This window comes from Diabrotica undecimpunctata, chromosome 9 (genome assembly GCF_040954645.1).
Source record: "Diabrotica undecimpunctata isolate CICGRU chromosome 9, icDiaUnde3, whole genome shotgun sequence".
NCBI classification, from domain to species: Eukaryota; Metazoa; Arthropoda; class Insecta; order Coleoptera; family Chrysomelidae; genus Diabrotica; species Diabrotica undecimpunctata.
Window position 1 is genome coordinate 20,838,103 of NC_092811.1, and position 15,549 is coordinate 20,853,651.

The following is a 15,549-nucleotide window of genomic DNA, read 5'->3' on the forward strand; positions in this document are numbered from 1 at the left end:
AAAATCAAGTCATTCATTCGACATGCTGCACAGCAGTAGATATCGTCGTCATCACGGCAAAACTCACTAAGTCCATTTTTGTCAAACTTGAGTTAAGTTTACTGATCGATTCACAATATCAATTTCCAAAGTCTGGCAGAAATAACGAAGTTCTGCAAAGTACGTAGAGTTGGTTGCCTAAAGCAATGAATATACTTAAGTCCAAAATTACCATTTTGTTGTCAGGCAGAAGTCACTAACTGGTAATGATGTTTGTCTGATTACGATGCGACAGATACTAGTAAAGCGTATCAGTTAGCGTGAGCACGTGTTGTCATTTGATTTGTGTAAATCGTAATTGTGTTTTTTAGGCGTAAAAAATATTTTGTAAATTATTTTTTACGAATTGTTTTAAAGTTTAGTGAAGTGCTAATAAACAAATCGAAAATGCAATTGAGTAGGGGAAAACACATTGCTAACCTTACAATGTGTGACAATGACAGAATCTGAGACAATGGAGTGGGAAAACGTCAGTCAAACTATTCAGAACGGCTGCAGATAGAGTCAAATGGGCCATGATGATCGCCAATGGCCTTAGGGATGGGGCACGTTAAGAAGAAGAACCTTACAATGACCAACGAAAATTCCAAAATGAGTATGAAGATAGAAGGTTGGTAAACTTAGTTTCAAAATATTTTGTATTTGTGTTTATAGGTAGAGGAAACAATATTAAACAGTACACCGTCGTCTTCGAACGTTTTACCTAATTATGACCATGGTCGTTCCTCGTTAATGAATAGAACAGCAGCCACAGCAATATGGAATATACCAAGTACAAGTAATTCGTCTTGTGCTTCATACAGTAGTAAACAAATAAGTATTACAGTCCAAAATAAAATAGTGTCGGATATCAAAATACAGAATAGTTTGATACGGAGATAAAAGGGGCTGATACGATGAAGGTAGTGTAACTGTTACATCATGCTCTTTTATTGAATGTACCATTGAATAAACTACCATCATTTATAGAAACTGATCAAGTAGACAATGTACAAGAGTATCAACTTGATGACAACAGCGACGATGACTAGATTTTAATCCACTAACTGAAGAGGAAGACGCTGATTCTACAGATGATAACAGTAGTTATATGATTCTTTATGAAATGAAAGATTCTTAACTTGATTTTTTTGTAGAAGTGCAAGAGACATGCAGGAAAAGAAGTCGATGGAGTAAAGGAAAGTCTCAGTGGAAGCGTCTTTAAATAAAAAAAAAACGTAGGAACCTGGGTAAATTGTATGTTACAAAAGAAGGAAAATTCCCACCAAAAACTCCGAAATGTATAAACTATTCTCGTTGCAGATTTCACTGCACAGACAATTTTAGTGAAGAAGAAAGAATGCAATTGTGTTCCAAATACTGGGAACTTGAATCGTACAGACGAAAAAAGATTTCATTTCATAGTACAGACGAAAAAAGATTTCATTTCATACAGAATGTAAAATTACATGCACTAAGAAGACAACGACCTCGAAAAGAATAGAAAACCATAAGCAAAGAGTTTAATTTTTTTTTAAATGCTGTCCAAATTAGAGTGTGTCAAATTTTTTTAGACAGAGAGAGTCTAAAGACTCTCTCTGTCAGTAATGGTCCTCTAAACAAAGCATGTGAGGGTAAGAACACAATAACAAGCATATTTGAAGGCGATTATAAAAGAGGTAGACATGTACCTGCAAATAGAACAGCCGAGGATGATATTAACTTTATTAAAAATCACATCGAAATTTTCCACTAACAGAATCACACAATTGCAGAAAGTATTGGGAAGCTACATTATCTATCGGAAAAATGTATGCCTTGTATAAGGAACTATGTGATCAAAATGCTTGCATACCAAAAAGTTTGGCAATGTACAAGAGTATATTTGGTAAGGAATATAATTTGTCATTCTTTAAGTCGCGCAAAGATCAGTTTGCACGATGCAACAGGTGAAGACAAAATAAATTTACAGCAAGCCTATGACGAACACAAAAAGCGCGAAAAGGCTGCCAATACTGCTAAGGACAGTGATGAGAAAAGAACAACTGAAAATCCTGATTATGTCACTGCTACTTATGACCTTCAAAGTGTGCTGCAAATACCAAGTAGTGATGTATCACCCTTATACTGCAGTAGAAAATTATCTGCCTCTAATTTATGCATTTATGAAGGAGCTCCCCCAAATAATGCACACTGTTTTACCTGGACTGAACTTAATGGTGCCAGAGGGAGCTTAGAAATTGCGACATGTTTGTATCGCTGTTTAAATAACCTTTCTGCGAGAGTCACAGAAGTGTCATTGTTTTCCGATACTTGTGGGGGATAAAATAGGAATCAGTTTGTCATCGCAAAGCTGTATTATTTTGTTCATGTGTTATCTGGCATTACTGTTCTCGAGCAGAAGTTTCTAGAGTCAGGACATACGATGATGGAATGCGACAGTATGCATAGCGCCATCGAGAGGGATGTATGTAACAGTACACATGCTTCATAACTGGAAAAATATTTTTGTCAAAGCTAGGTTTAAACGAGGCATCAAAAAGAATGACCCTTATGTAGTCCATGAGCTACAATATTCAAATTTTACGAACTGGAGACTACTTGCGAAAGATATGTTAAAAAACACAAAACTAAATAAATCTAGTGAAAAAGTTAGGTGGTTGCAAATGAAATGTTTCAGCGTGGAGAGGGAATATCCAGGAATCATCAAATATCGCTATGAATACTACGATCTCTACTTTGAACTAAGTATTTATGGACGAGGAAGACCTCCAACACAAGCTTCCCTATCACTTCAACAGGCTTACCTAGGTATGCATCCAATTTACAAAAATTATGCACTATCGACGTTATCCCTTCGGAGTTCCATGCTTGGTATTCGTCTCTGCCAACCTCCAAATCAGTTTTGACAGAAATACTGAGCCCAGTATTTATAGCAATAGTGAACAGCGAAGCAAAGACGAACAGCGGATCTAAACTCATTGAATTTTTGTTTTCATTTCTATAAATGTGTTTATTTTAGTGACTTACTTTAATTTAAGTAATAAATAATGTTCATAATGTGTTTATATCATGCAGGGCAAAATTAAGGGCAAAAGAAGTGTGGGAAGAAGAAAAATATCGTGGCTTCGTAATCTACGTGAATGGTTCGGGTGTAGTTCGATTGAACTTTTTAGGCGCGCTGCTAACAAAGTCGCAGTGGCCATGATGATTTCCAATCTCCGCTAGGAGTGGCACGAGAAGAAGAAGATAATGGGTTTAACTAATTCACCAAATTTACCTTTTACCAACCTGGCAGAAATCACTCATTAAATATTGTTTTTGACCAACTAACATTGATTTCAAATAACATAGTGCCTTCACATCTCAAAGCATTACTAGACTTGTACAATTGCATGGGTAATTTCCTTGACATTTATAAAGATGAATTTTAGACAACAATTACAACTAACATGTTCGTTTTCTCAGATCTTTTGCCGCGACGATGACGATATATAACTTGTAGTGTTCTGTAGTGTAGTATCATACAACTAATACGTCGCCCAAAAAATGATCGGATAATTGACCAAAATGAAGAATTCTGGATAATAGTGGCTAAACAAATCAACTCAATCGCTGGTTGTTTCAAAAATGTCATAGAGTATCGTTAAGGAGGTATTTTGTCAATTGCGTGTTCTAAAAGTGAACAAAAATAAAAAAATTTTGGTGGTTAACTAAGTAAATAATCAATCGATGAAGGCTTCTAAAAATTTGAGGGTATCGGTAACATTTGATTTTGTCAACTGGATGGTCGGACATTGGACCGATATTAAGGATTTTGGGTGGACAAGGAAGTAAATAATCAATGGATATTGACAGAAACGCAAAATTTTTAGTGGTAATGGTTGAAGAAGTAAATAAGCAATCGATGGCTTCTAAAAAGTCAGAGGGTAACGTTTACGGGGATCTTGTCATCTGGGTGGTCAGAGAATTAACGGAAATCGAAAATTTTGACTAGTAGCGGGTGAAAAAGTAAATCAAAAATGGATGTTGATTGAAATGAAGAGTTTTTATTGCTAATGGGCGAATAAGTAAACAATCAATCAATACAGGCTTCTAAAAAGTGCGAGGGTAACGTTAAAAGGTGATTTTTCAACTGGACATTGGACCGAAACTGAGAGATTTGGGTGATGGTGAGAAAGAAAGTGAATAATCAATGTCTATTGACCGAAATGAAGAATTGTAAACGGTAATGAGTGAATAAGTAAATACTTAATAGCTGTAGACTTATAGAAAGTGGCGTTAAGATTGTATTTGTTAACTGGATAAAATTGGACTATACTACAGCTTGATGAATTCACATTTGGTGCCCATGATCTAATCTAACGACTAGATTACATAGGCAGGTTACAATTTTTTCAGAATCTCGGCATTAACTGAGCTGGGAAGATGTAAATTTTTGTGTTGACACGGATCCGCCAAATTTAATTCAAACTACGACCCTTCAAGCTACGTCACTGTAGTTATAGGTCTGTGTTGTTATATTTTTTATGACATAATTGCAAAACTCTGAAATTAACTAAACAGAAAACATCTGATATGCTTTTTAACTATTCTATTTCGACCAAATTGCAAAAATAGTACCTGTTGTTATAACACATATATATCATTTAAAAATAGATACGAAATATGATGATCAAAACGGACTAAGACATCCCTTTATTAAATTTTAGATGGTTATTAATAAACAAACAATTAATATTTGCATTTATCTCTCTAAATACTGCAAACCGTAAGTCATTTTAGAGCTAAGAGCTAAAAAAACACTGCAAAAAAAATAAAACCCAAACAGTGAAGTGCAAGAAAACGATTAAATACTAACTTTCAAAGTAACTTTATCAACCACCGTGTAAATATTGCCTTAAATTGACTCTCAGTGAAGTAAAAAGTAAAGTTCGTGTAACTTTCTGGCTAAGGTCTGGTGTGAGGGTTTTCAAGTCGCACAAGCGCCCCTAACATGATTTAACGACTACTTTCGTAGCCGAGATCGACGACTACGTGCCCTCCGAAGCATTGTGACAGTTCAGTTAAATTAGAAATTAAAAATTTTGTCGGTGCCGGGATTCGAACCCGGGCACCGGGAACCCTCCAGCTTGTTAAGCCAGTAACATAGCCACTGAGCTACGGCTGCCACTATCAGTGAAATAAAAACTCTTTCATGTTTCTAGTAATATACTGAAATAGATCAAAAGAACTTTCAAATGATATATCACATGTCATATATTTGTCATTCAAGAAAACTATCCATAAAGTCATACTTTTGACAATGTCAATAAAAAAAAACAAAAATTCTAGTAGATTGTGCGAAACTATAAAAATAAAGTTGATCTATTTCGAGAGCTTTCGATCAAAGCTGAAGACTACCAAATTATTGAGAGTAGTCCATATTTTTTCTACATTGTCGCCATTAAATATCGAACGTTCACCTTTTTGAAACGGCCATGACGTCATACGTTTCACATATGTCAATAAAAAGAAAATTAATTCTAGTAAATTAGGTGAAATGGGAAAATAAGGTTATCTGTTTGACAGTTTTCTATGCCCAAGAGGTAAAGACTAGCAAATTATTAGAGATAGGCCACATTTTTTTCACACGTCGCTATTAAATATTTAACGTCCGTCATTTGGAAACGGCGAAGACGTCATACTTTTGACAGATGTCAAATCTGATGTCATGAAGGAATGTAAACCAAAGATGACTCCAATGGAAAAGGGATTTCAATACATTGAGGACAGTGGAATTCGAACTAATATTCCTCAGAGGCAATTAATTGGAGGACTGATGTATTTATCAACAACAAGTAGGCCAGACAGTTATGCAGTATCATACTTGAGCAGATTTTTAGATTTTCCTACTACAAAGACATGGAATGATGGAAAAAAAAATTTAAGATATCTACAAGGAAGTAAGAAACTAGGATTAACTTATTATAAAAATAAATATTACCAGATAACACTTAAAGGATATTCAGATGACGATTGGGCAACAGATAAAGATAGGAAAAGTATGACTGGATGAGTAGATAAGATATAGGTCTTTGGCGCCATCCCTTAAATCACAACCCCCGGCCGTAAGTGCCAAACGGCTTAACGTAGGATGACGTACGAGGGCTCGTTGGAAAGGGGATGAAAAATTGGGTTGAACGCAGGATGTGCCGTGCGCATCGGAGCATGCCGAAAGGGCATTACATCATATCTTCGTTGCTATTGGTCCGATTTTGACGTATGGGGTGTCAAATGAAAGCGTTGGTGACACAGACACACACGTTTGGCTTATGTCAACGTTCAGTATGAACATACTTCTTCTTCTTTTCCGTACAGTGCCTAAGAGAACGTGACAGTATTAAGGGATGGCGCCAAAGACCTATACCTTATCTACTACTATATTATTATATGGTAATAACCCAATATCATGGTTTTCAAAGAAGCAAAACTGTGTTACACTATCAACAGCAGGAGCTGAATACATTGAAGCAGCACAAACAGCTCAAGACTTAATCAATATCAAGAGTATACCGGGGAATTTTTATGTAATTTTCAAAACAATTTTATACTGTGATAATAAAAGTACATACTAATAGTAATGAAAATTCTAAAAGAGCAAAACATATAGATATAAGAGATCATTGTTTAAAGGACTTAATTTTTAATAAAGAAGGTGCAATTTTCATGTTGCAACATTTCAAATCGAAGAGGAGTATTGGAATTTTGTACTTGACAACACTGGTTCACAATGTCAGTAGCGATTCAGGTTGTCAACTGTCAATTGTAGCCTTAGAATGTAGCACATGTTTAGTTTTAGTTCTTCTATAGAATAAATTATTTAAATAATTCACTGCGAACTCTTAATTACCATAACTGGGGAACATCAAATTCTAACAGCTTTATCGAGTTTTAACTAAAATTGTACAGCATTTAAGCATCTTCTTTAAATGTATAATATTCGATATTTGGCTCTAACCTAAAGTTTTTTTTTATCTATAATCCCTGTTTGACAAATACTGTCTTTATCAATCAGTCGATTAATAATAAGTTCATTCTAAATTTGACCCACCCAACTGAAATGTACTACTTTCATTACAGAATATAGACATGGCAGTTGTTCTTCTGTTTGATAGGATAATTATACTTTTTCTCTGATAATAAATAAAAATTAGCTAGTAAAATCGTTGTCTTGCAATTCTTTTTAAGTGCAACATCAAAACTAAAAGTCACTCTCAGTAAAAGGCTAACCTCAAAGACATTTTCAAAAGCTGCGATCCTGTCATGGCCTTTCTTTCTTGACTAAAACTAACAGCAAAATATGAAAAATGATAAGAAAACGGAAAATCTGGAATATATTTTTCTAAAAAATTATTAAAACCTCGTGTATTATTGCAAATATTTATGTAAACTTAACAGAAACTTACACTAACATAAAATAAGATTGTTGCATACAGAAAGAATGAAACCGGATCCTGATGCAGTTCGCCATTCAAAGATCGTGGTCAGAATTTGCAATGTAACCTGATAAAATATGCAATAATTGAGACACCACACTCAAACAGCTTCTGATAACCTGCTAAAATCAGCAACAACAAAGACAAATAAATCATGGATGAACAATGAGATACTCTACATTATGGACGATAGAAGGATGACAAAAATTCGAAACTTAACAGAATTATTAAGCAAAACACCAAAGCACGAAAACAAGCGAAAGAAAACTGAATAATTTCCAAATAGCAATAAGTGTTCTGCCTATATAACGATCTAAACTTTCATAGAAAGGATAAAGAAATTACTGGTATCACAAAGAAAGCACCTACAACATCCTTAAAACATGATGAAAAGTTGATCTTGGATCCGGTGGACTTCAATACAGAGCAACGTATTGAAAAGATATGCTTAAGTGCCGTTTGAAGGTCACGGAGCCTTATATTATATTTCCAAACTAATCTTACAAGGACTGGTATAAGGGAGCCGAAAACGGCAACAACTGCCAATGTGCGGCAAAGCACATGGCACACAAAAACACACTTTATAAACTTTCAGTAAAGTTTTACACAATACAAACTCTGTAGGATGCCAGTCCCAGCGTTGCTGAAAAATTGACAATAAATATCTCCACATTATCCCAAATTAGTTATTATCCTTTGAATTACTATAATGAAACCAGAAGTTTATCGTTTTTTATAATTATACAACAAAGCACAAAAACAAAACGAGTAATTCTAAATAAGTTTGTAGAAAAATTAAATATTCCAGATTTTTTATTTTCTACATATTATTTCATAAATATGTTGTATTAAAAAGCCTAATGACATTTTATAGCAATGACCGTGAATATTTACAAACAAAGCCAGTTTACTCACTTCTCCCTGTTCAGCGAATCAAAAGCATTTCCGATTCCACATTTTTGATTTTGATGTTCTACGCAATTGTGCACGCTGGTGACGTTGTTCATAATATCCATCAGGTCCCATTGCGGTTGTTTTTCTTCCACTATTACTGTAGGTATATCTGAAGACAGAACAATATATTTATTAGTTAGGAGAACCACTTATGTACTTGCAAGATCAATTTACTATATTAATCATACACCAGACTAACTAAAGTCTGTAAAATCTTAGAAATATTTAAACGCTTTCGAAATCATTCAAAGATTTGAAGTAACAAGTAAGACCCGTTACCCAGATGACGGAATATTGGTATGTATCTATACTATAAATTCAATAGGATTGTCAGGGCAGACATTTTGTAGTTCGTTAACACTCGGTGGTAAGCGGCTATATATTTATTTCTTTATTAGCACACAAAACCACTTCTCAATTATCATTTTTGACGGTTACATCTGTTGGAAGTCCGAACTAGAGAAGGTACACTCGCCTTGTTGCGAAATTTATTATTTAGTACCGCTTGCAGCTTATCCGTGCCATTGAGGTATACCCTGAATGCCAATAGAGAGGCAGAATATTTCTTTTCGAAAGTAATATTCTTAATGCAATACGGCAACATTGTGAAAACTCACCCACAAATAACCATTAAATCTGGTGGGTGGTAGTATTTCATGAGCGTACCGTCGGGTAACATCATGGCATCAAAATCAACGTGCAGTACATCTGTTAATAAACAAAATAAAAAAAGGTGGTTTTCTGTGAGAGAAAAGCAAATGATAAAATCGGTTTATGAGGGATTGCGTAGAAGATATCCAGATATGCTTATAGAGGACGTCGCGGCATTGTCTGGAGATTTAACGAAAGTATCGGCTCGTACGGTTTTCCGAATAATTCAAGGTAACAAACCTATCCAAAAACCAATCCATAAAGGACGTGCAAAAATTGTATTGGACGATAGTACAAAAAGTATAATCCGAAGAAAAGTTCATGGATTTTATTTTAGGAACGAACTGCCCACGTTAAAGGCTATTCAACGAGAAGTTAATGCAGACGCAGGTGCTACTTTAAATAAAATATCCATGAGAGTATTACAAAGAACTTTACATGAAATGGACTTTCGGTATGTGAAGAGAAATCGGAAAAGTTTGTTGATCGAGAGAGACGAATTAGTGATATGGCGGCAACCTTTAAATTAAAAGATGTCAAATTATTATTAGACCAAGCCATACAAAATATAACCGCTTCCAACTGGCAGTCATGCATTAAACATACACAGAAAGAAGAAGATAAAGTGTGGGACGTAGACACGCGTGTTGATGTTCTTATCGAGCCCATTATCATTACTCCAGGAGAAGACAGTAGTGATAGTGAATTAACAACAGGAAGTGATTCAGAATAAAAATATTTCTTTAAAATAATAACTAATAGGTACAATTCTATAGATTTTTTGTTGCTACATTCGGAGACTACCTGTGAGATCCTTCGTCCTACCTGGTTATAATTTTCTAAGTAGATATGTACCTAATAACTATATTATTATTATTATGGCAAGTTTGTTTTTCACAATTGTAGTGTAGATTAGGTTGCTGGGTCTAGAATTATTATTTTCTGTAAAGAAGTTGGTATTTATATGTGAATATGAATTTTATTTAAAAAAAAATATTGTACATTCTACCGATCTCAAAGTCGATCACAAAGCGACTAAGTTATTTCGAAACTATTACCTATTTACAAATTCATTTACATTTACTTAAAACTCTCATGTAGAAAATGATTGTAAATAAAAGTTCAAAAGAAAAAACAAGGTTGTTTCGGGAATTCTATTATTTCCATTTTAATCGTATTTAATTGGAAATTTCCAGGTATTATATTTGTGTTCTTGGAAATTGCTCAATTTGAATGCTACGTCGTGTTTAGTTTAAAACGTATATTATGACTAACGAGGGTTTTTCAAAAGGTTAATCTGACAATTCATCTACAGTTTGATGTCTTAACGGTGGAAAATTTTATAAAAAGCAGTGGAAGATATTCTATTGGGGAAATGCAAAGCGATACAATAGTTATTAGTTATTCTTACGTTTACTACTAAAAGTTTCGTTTATATTTTTAAGTTATTTTCTTTCTTGTTTGTTATGAATTTAAGATATTTATAAATGATAAGTTTTGTTTATTACAAATTATTACGAACCAGAAGTATATTCGTGACAATTCATTATTATAAGGGAGAACGTTTTGGATTTAAAATATAATATAATTTAGCACCTCGACACCGTAAGGTACAAAAGTACACAATTAATTGTTAAGACGTAATATTTTGAATATAATATTTTTACATAACATTTTAACAAAATATATTTAACATAAATTAACAATTTTACCGTGGACGCAAAAATATTTTTATGTGCAAGTTTCCTATTATTTTCCTTATTTTAAAAATATACACGCCACCATTGAACTACACGCGTCTCTCATCTCGGACCCCTCGAGGATCTATCATTTCTAAGCGATAACCTGACAATCCTATTGAATTTATAGTATACCAAAAGAATATAATTGTGAAGTAATAAGGAAATGGCTTATAGTTTTTAGAGGTTTTAGATAACACAGGCCGACAAGATTTGACCAATATTCAGAGCCAGAGATCAGAATTTACTTTTTAAGAGCTTTTTTGTTCGCTGAATCCGAATCTGAGCTCCAAGTTGCCAAATTGGCTCTGTTTTCTGAGATACCCTAACCTAAACGTGCAAAAATAGCGTTTATTTACCGATTTTGAGGTTATGTATCCTCGTAATATAATACAATTTTTCTCCCAGAAACTTATTACCATCTTCAAGTATGTCTAAATCTTTTAAATGACGTTAAGCTTACTTAGTTATCTTCTTTTTCGCTGAGATACCGAGTTTTAAAGTTTCTTAGTTTTCAAAAACTAAAATCAGAAATCTCAAACTCATAAAACTCATAATGGAAGTACCTTTGTTTTCTTTGTCTTTGAGAGAGTCGTACTCAAAAAAAACATTGGTAAAGAGAGAGTGGCCAAAAAGAAAATGATTGGGTAATTGGTTCGAACAACTTTCTACATGAAAGTCTTGGTGAGTCAAAGAAAGTGCTTATACCACCCCTTCCTGTAAAATTAAGATTAACGAAACAATTCACAAAATCTATTGATAAAGATGGTGGGTGTTATCAACATCTTCGATTTGAATTTCCTAATTTATCTGCAGCAAAAGTTGAAGAAGGTGTTTTTGTAGGCACTGACATTAGGAAGCTGATGAAAGATGACCATTTTAAGAAAACTATGACACTTAAGAAAAAGAAGCATGGGTTAGTTTTAAGTACTAGTACTGTTTAGAAGGCTAAAAATGAATATGTTCAAAAAAATTTTCTCAGCTCCGTTATTAGATACGAATATCAATTTTTTTAAAAATATTATTTTATCTTTAAGTTAAACAATTCCCATGAATATTCCGTTTTCTAGAGGGCGCCTAAGTTAACATCTCAAAAAAAAGTGTACGATGGCGGACATTAATTCTCAGGATTGGTACATCTTAAACAAAAAATTCCAACGGGAATAGTAAAAGAAGGCCTCCTTACAAGACAATCATCCACTTTTAATCAAAAATTAAAATCAACAAAGAAAACGGCGGGCATTTTTTAATTTCTGTAAACCTATTTCTATTACGAAACTTTTAAGACCATTTATATTTATACGAAAGATGTAATTTAAGATATAACGCTATACACTTACCTGATCTCTGTAGTGTGTTATTAGCTTCATCGATGCGATCTACATCTGAGTTAGAAAGAACAGCGTTCTGGGGTTTTGGTCTTGAAGTCAGTCGTGATGCAATTCTTTGCGGAACATTCGGCACAGCCTTTTAACAAATATATACGAGTTAAAATTATGGGAAAACATGCACAACAATTTGAAATTAAAAGTATAATCAATGGGCTCAAAAATAACAAAATACCGGGAGAAAACGAAATAGCTGCGGAAATGGTAAAGAATCGAGGGGAAGAACTACAAAAAAAGATGTATACCATTATCAAGAGGATATGAGAAGAGGAAAATATGCCCAAAGATTGGACCAAAGCTTTATTATGCCCCATAAGGAGGTATGGATTGACATGTGAAAATTACAGAGGTGTTGTTTTGTTGGATACTTGTTACAAGGTATTGGCCAAGATGCTAAGACAGATAATCAACAGATTTGCTGAAGATAAACTAGATGTCAGTGACAGATCAGATTTTTACACTAAAAGAAATGCTGACTACCTGCTGTGAATATAAGATAATCCTTCATGCGTGGTTCATAGATTTTGAACACGCATATGATAGGATAAGAAAGAATAAAATGTATGAAGCACTGAGCTCCTTGGGCACACCCGCTAAACTGGTTAGGTTAGTAAGAATGACTCTAAATAACCACAAAATCATGCAGTATTAGGAGGATTCTCATCGTATGAGTTTGAAGTGAACGGAGGTCTTAGACAATGAGATCCGTTATCCACGGTACTTATTAATTTGGTATTAGAAACAATAATCAGAAATAGCCGAGTTAAAATTAGACCGGGTCCACTTTCAGTAATGAACATCAATGTCTGGCCCTCGCCGATGATCTTACTATTCTAAAGAAAATAAGAAAAAACTAAATAAATTTTTCAAAAAGATTAGAAAAGGAGGCAAAATATTTTGACCTAGAAATAAACCAGGAAAAGTCAGAGTACATGATACTTGGAAATACAGAGCAAAAAGACGAGGGATAGTTTACTTTCATATTATCTAATGACAACTGTAGTAGATATAGAAGAGTAGTAACTGTAGAATCGTAGTGATGTATGGACAATAAAAAAAGCAAATATGGAGAAATTGGAAAGACAGGAAAGGAAAATGCTCAGAGCTATATATGAATGCAAAAACACGGTGGAAGTTTAGGTTCGACGTACAAACAGGGAGCTTAAAGGAACTGTATAACGAACCAAGCATCATAAAGTCGCTTCGGAAAGTCACATAGAGTAAAATGGATGGGGCACGTGATGAGAACGGAAAGAAAGATGATGCCAAAGATGATCCTAAAACGGGACCAAATTACGAAAAGAAGGAAAGGACCACCCAGACAAAGATGGTTTGATAGCGTACAGGAAGATCTCAGAAAAGAGGGCATTGCTGGTTGAGAAGAAAGATCAAAAACAGGGATACATGGAGGAGAATAGTAAGTAAATTTAGTAGGCAAGGAGCATGATTGGATAAGAAGCCACCTCACTTGATACTAGTTTTGTAATATAAGTATTATAAAGTGCAGACGAGACGGTTTAAATGAAAGAGATAACCATGTCGTTACTTATATGAGACTATATCTACAGAATAGAGTAGATTGGTAAAATAACACTCGAAGTTATAGACCGCGCTAGTTTACTAGAAAAGCCGTACAAAATGTGATGAAACTAGGTGGTAATTTAAGTCGCAGGAAATATAGGTCATAGGCCACAGTTGATAGGTCATATAATACATGAAAAAGATCTTTTAATATTTTAAAACTACTTACCCCATCTTCGTCAGGTTCGAGGTCAGCAAACATATGTGAAGGATTGTTAACTTTTTGCAATAATTCTAAAGCCAGTCTTCTGTGCATGTCTCCTTGGAAAAACGCATGCTGAAACAGGAATTTTATATGAGTCCTTATATGGGACAGTTTTACAGAAAAATAATACTTAATAAAGTCCTAAACACCAAAAGCCGCTGAGAGCTACCAAAGAAATTCGCTATCTATGGAGAAGGAATTATCTTTTTCGATAGTAGTAAAATAATTATGGCAACTGTTTAACCTCGAATACTATCCAACAATGAAATCGGGTAGTCTTGCCCTTTACATCTGTTGATAAAAAAAGGCGATGCTTTTTAAACAAGCTTAACAATCGTTATTGGATTTTGAGTGAGTATACTTATAAATTACTTCATAAGTTAAATCCCTTCTGGTAATTACATAGTCAAATAGTGATGGTTTAAAAGCAAGCAGGATGTGCGATTCATTCGACCAATTGTCATTTCCCTATACTCTGGTAAATGTTTTGGTTAATCTTTACATATAAAGTCAATACTAAAAGTTTGTTCTTCTTCTTCTCATTGCGCCGTCTCCTTTCGAAGGTTGGCGATCCAAATGGCAATTGTAGTTTTGGAAACTGCTGCGCGAAAGATCTCTGCGGATGAGCGGTCGAACCATCTCCTCAGGTCTTTCAGCCACGAGTTCTGGCGTCTTCTTACTGATCTTTTGCCCTGTACTTTTCATTCCAGTATAACTTGAAGTAATTCATATCTTTCGCCAAGACCGTGCACATGACCCAAGTATTGCATTTTCCTCTCTTTGATTATTCTTAGTAATTCTTTTTGTTTACACATGCGACGAAGTACCTCAAGATTAGTAACTCTTTGTACCCATGGAATCCTCAACATTCGTCTGTATATATACATCTCAAAGGCCTCTATTCTTTTTTCTATTTCAGAGTCCATTGTCCAACTTTCACAGCCATACAGTAAGACAGAAAAAACGTAACATCTGATCATTCGGATTCTAAGCTGTAGACTAAGGTCTGATCTTGTAAAAAATGTTTTAATGCTCATGAATGTTTTCCTTGCTTGTTCGATTCTTGATAGGATTTCTTTTTTTGGATTACACTGACTATTGATATTTGTTCCCAAATATTTTATGGAATTTACCTGTTCTATTATTTGACCCTTGGCATACACCTGTACGTTTATTGGTGTCTTTGAAAATACTAAAGTTTTAGTTTTGGAAACGTTTAGATGTAAACCGAACATTTCGCTGTGGTGAACTACCGCATTTATTATATTTTGTAGTTCTTGTGCGTTGCTTGCTCTTAAGACGGTATCATCAGCATATCTGATGTTGCCTATGCTGATTCCGTTAATCTGAATTCCGCCTTGGACCTCGTCTAATGCTTCTCTGAATATAGACTCCGAATACAAATTAAAGAGTAACGGTGATAAGACGCAACCCTGTCTCACTCCTCGTCGGATTTGTATGTCTTCGGATGTTGTGTGCTCTATTTCAATTGTTGCCGTTTGGTGCCAGTATAGTTCTGAGATAATTCGCAAGTC

General features: G+C 34.4%; 2 protein-coding genes across 13 annotated transcripts in view; one reads left to right on the forward strand and one right to left on the reverse strand.

Annotated features, from left to right (window-relative positions):
- Positions 1-15,549, forward strand: part of LOC140449647 (guanylate kinase) — a 202,127-nt gene that overhangs the window by 56,589 nt on the left and 129,989 nt on the right. The gene's annotated exons all lie outside the window — the stretch shown is intronic.
- Positions 1-15,549, reverse strand: part of hppy (MAP4K3-like protein hppy) — an 86,981-nt gene that overhangs the window by 50,193 nt on the left and 21,239 nt on the right. For 6 of the 12 annotated variants that reach the window (XM_072542896.1, XM_072542900.1, XM_072542897.1 and 3 more), the window contains exons 7-10: positions 13,979-14,086; positions 12,181-12,307; positions 8,412-8,559; positions 7,291-7,347 (exon numbers count right to left, since the gene is read on the reverse strand). In XM_072542896.1, coding sequence (XP_072398997.1) covers positions 7,291-7,347; positions 8,412-8,559; positions 12,181-12,307; positions 13,979-14,086 — 440 coding nt within the window. The remainder of the gene's footprint in view (positions 1-7,290; positions 7,348-8,411; positions 8,560-12,180; positions 12,308-13,978; positions 14,087-15,549) is intronic. The other 6 variants (XM_072542901.1, XM_072542898.1, XM_072542906.1 and 3 more) reach the window with 1 other exon arrangement.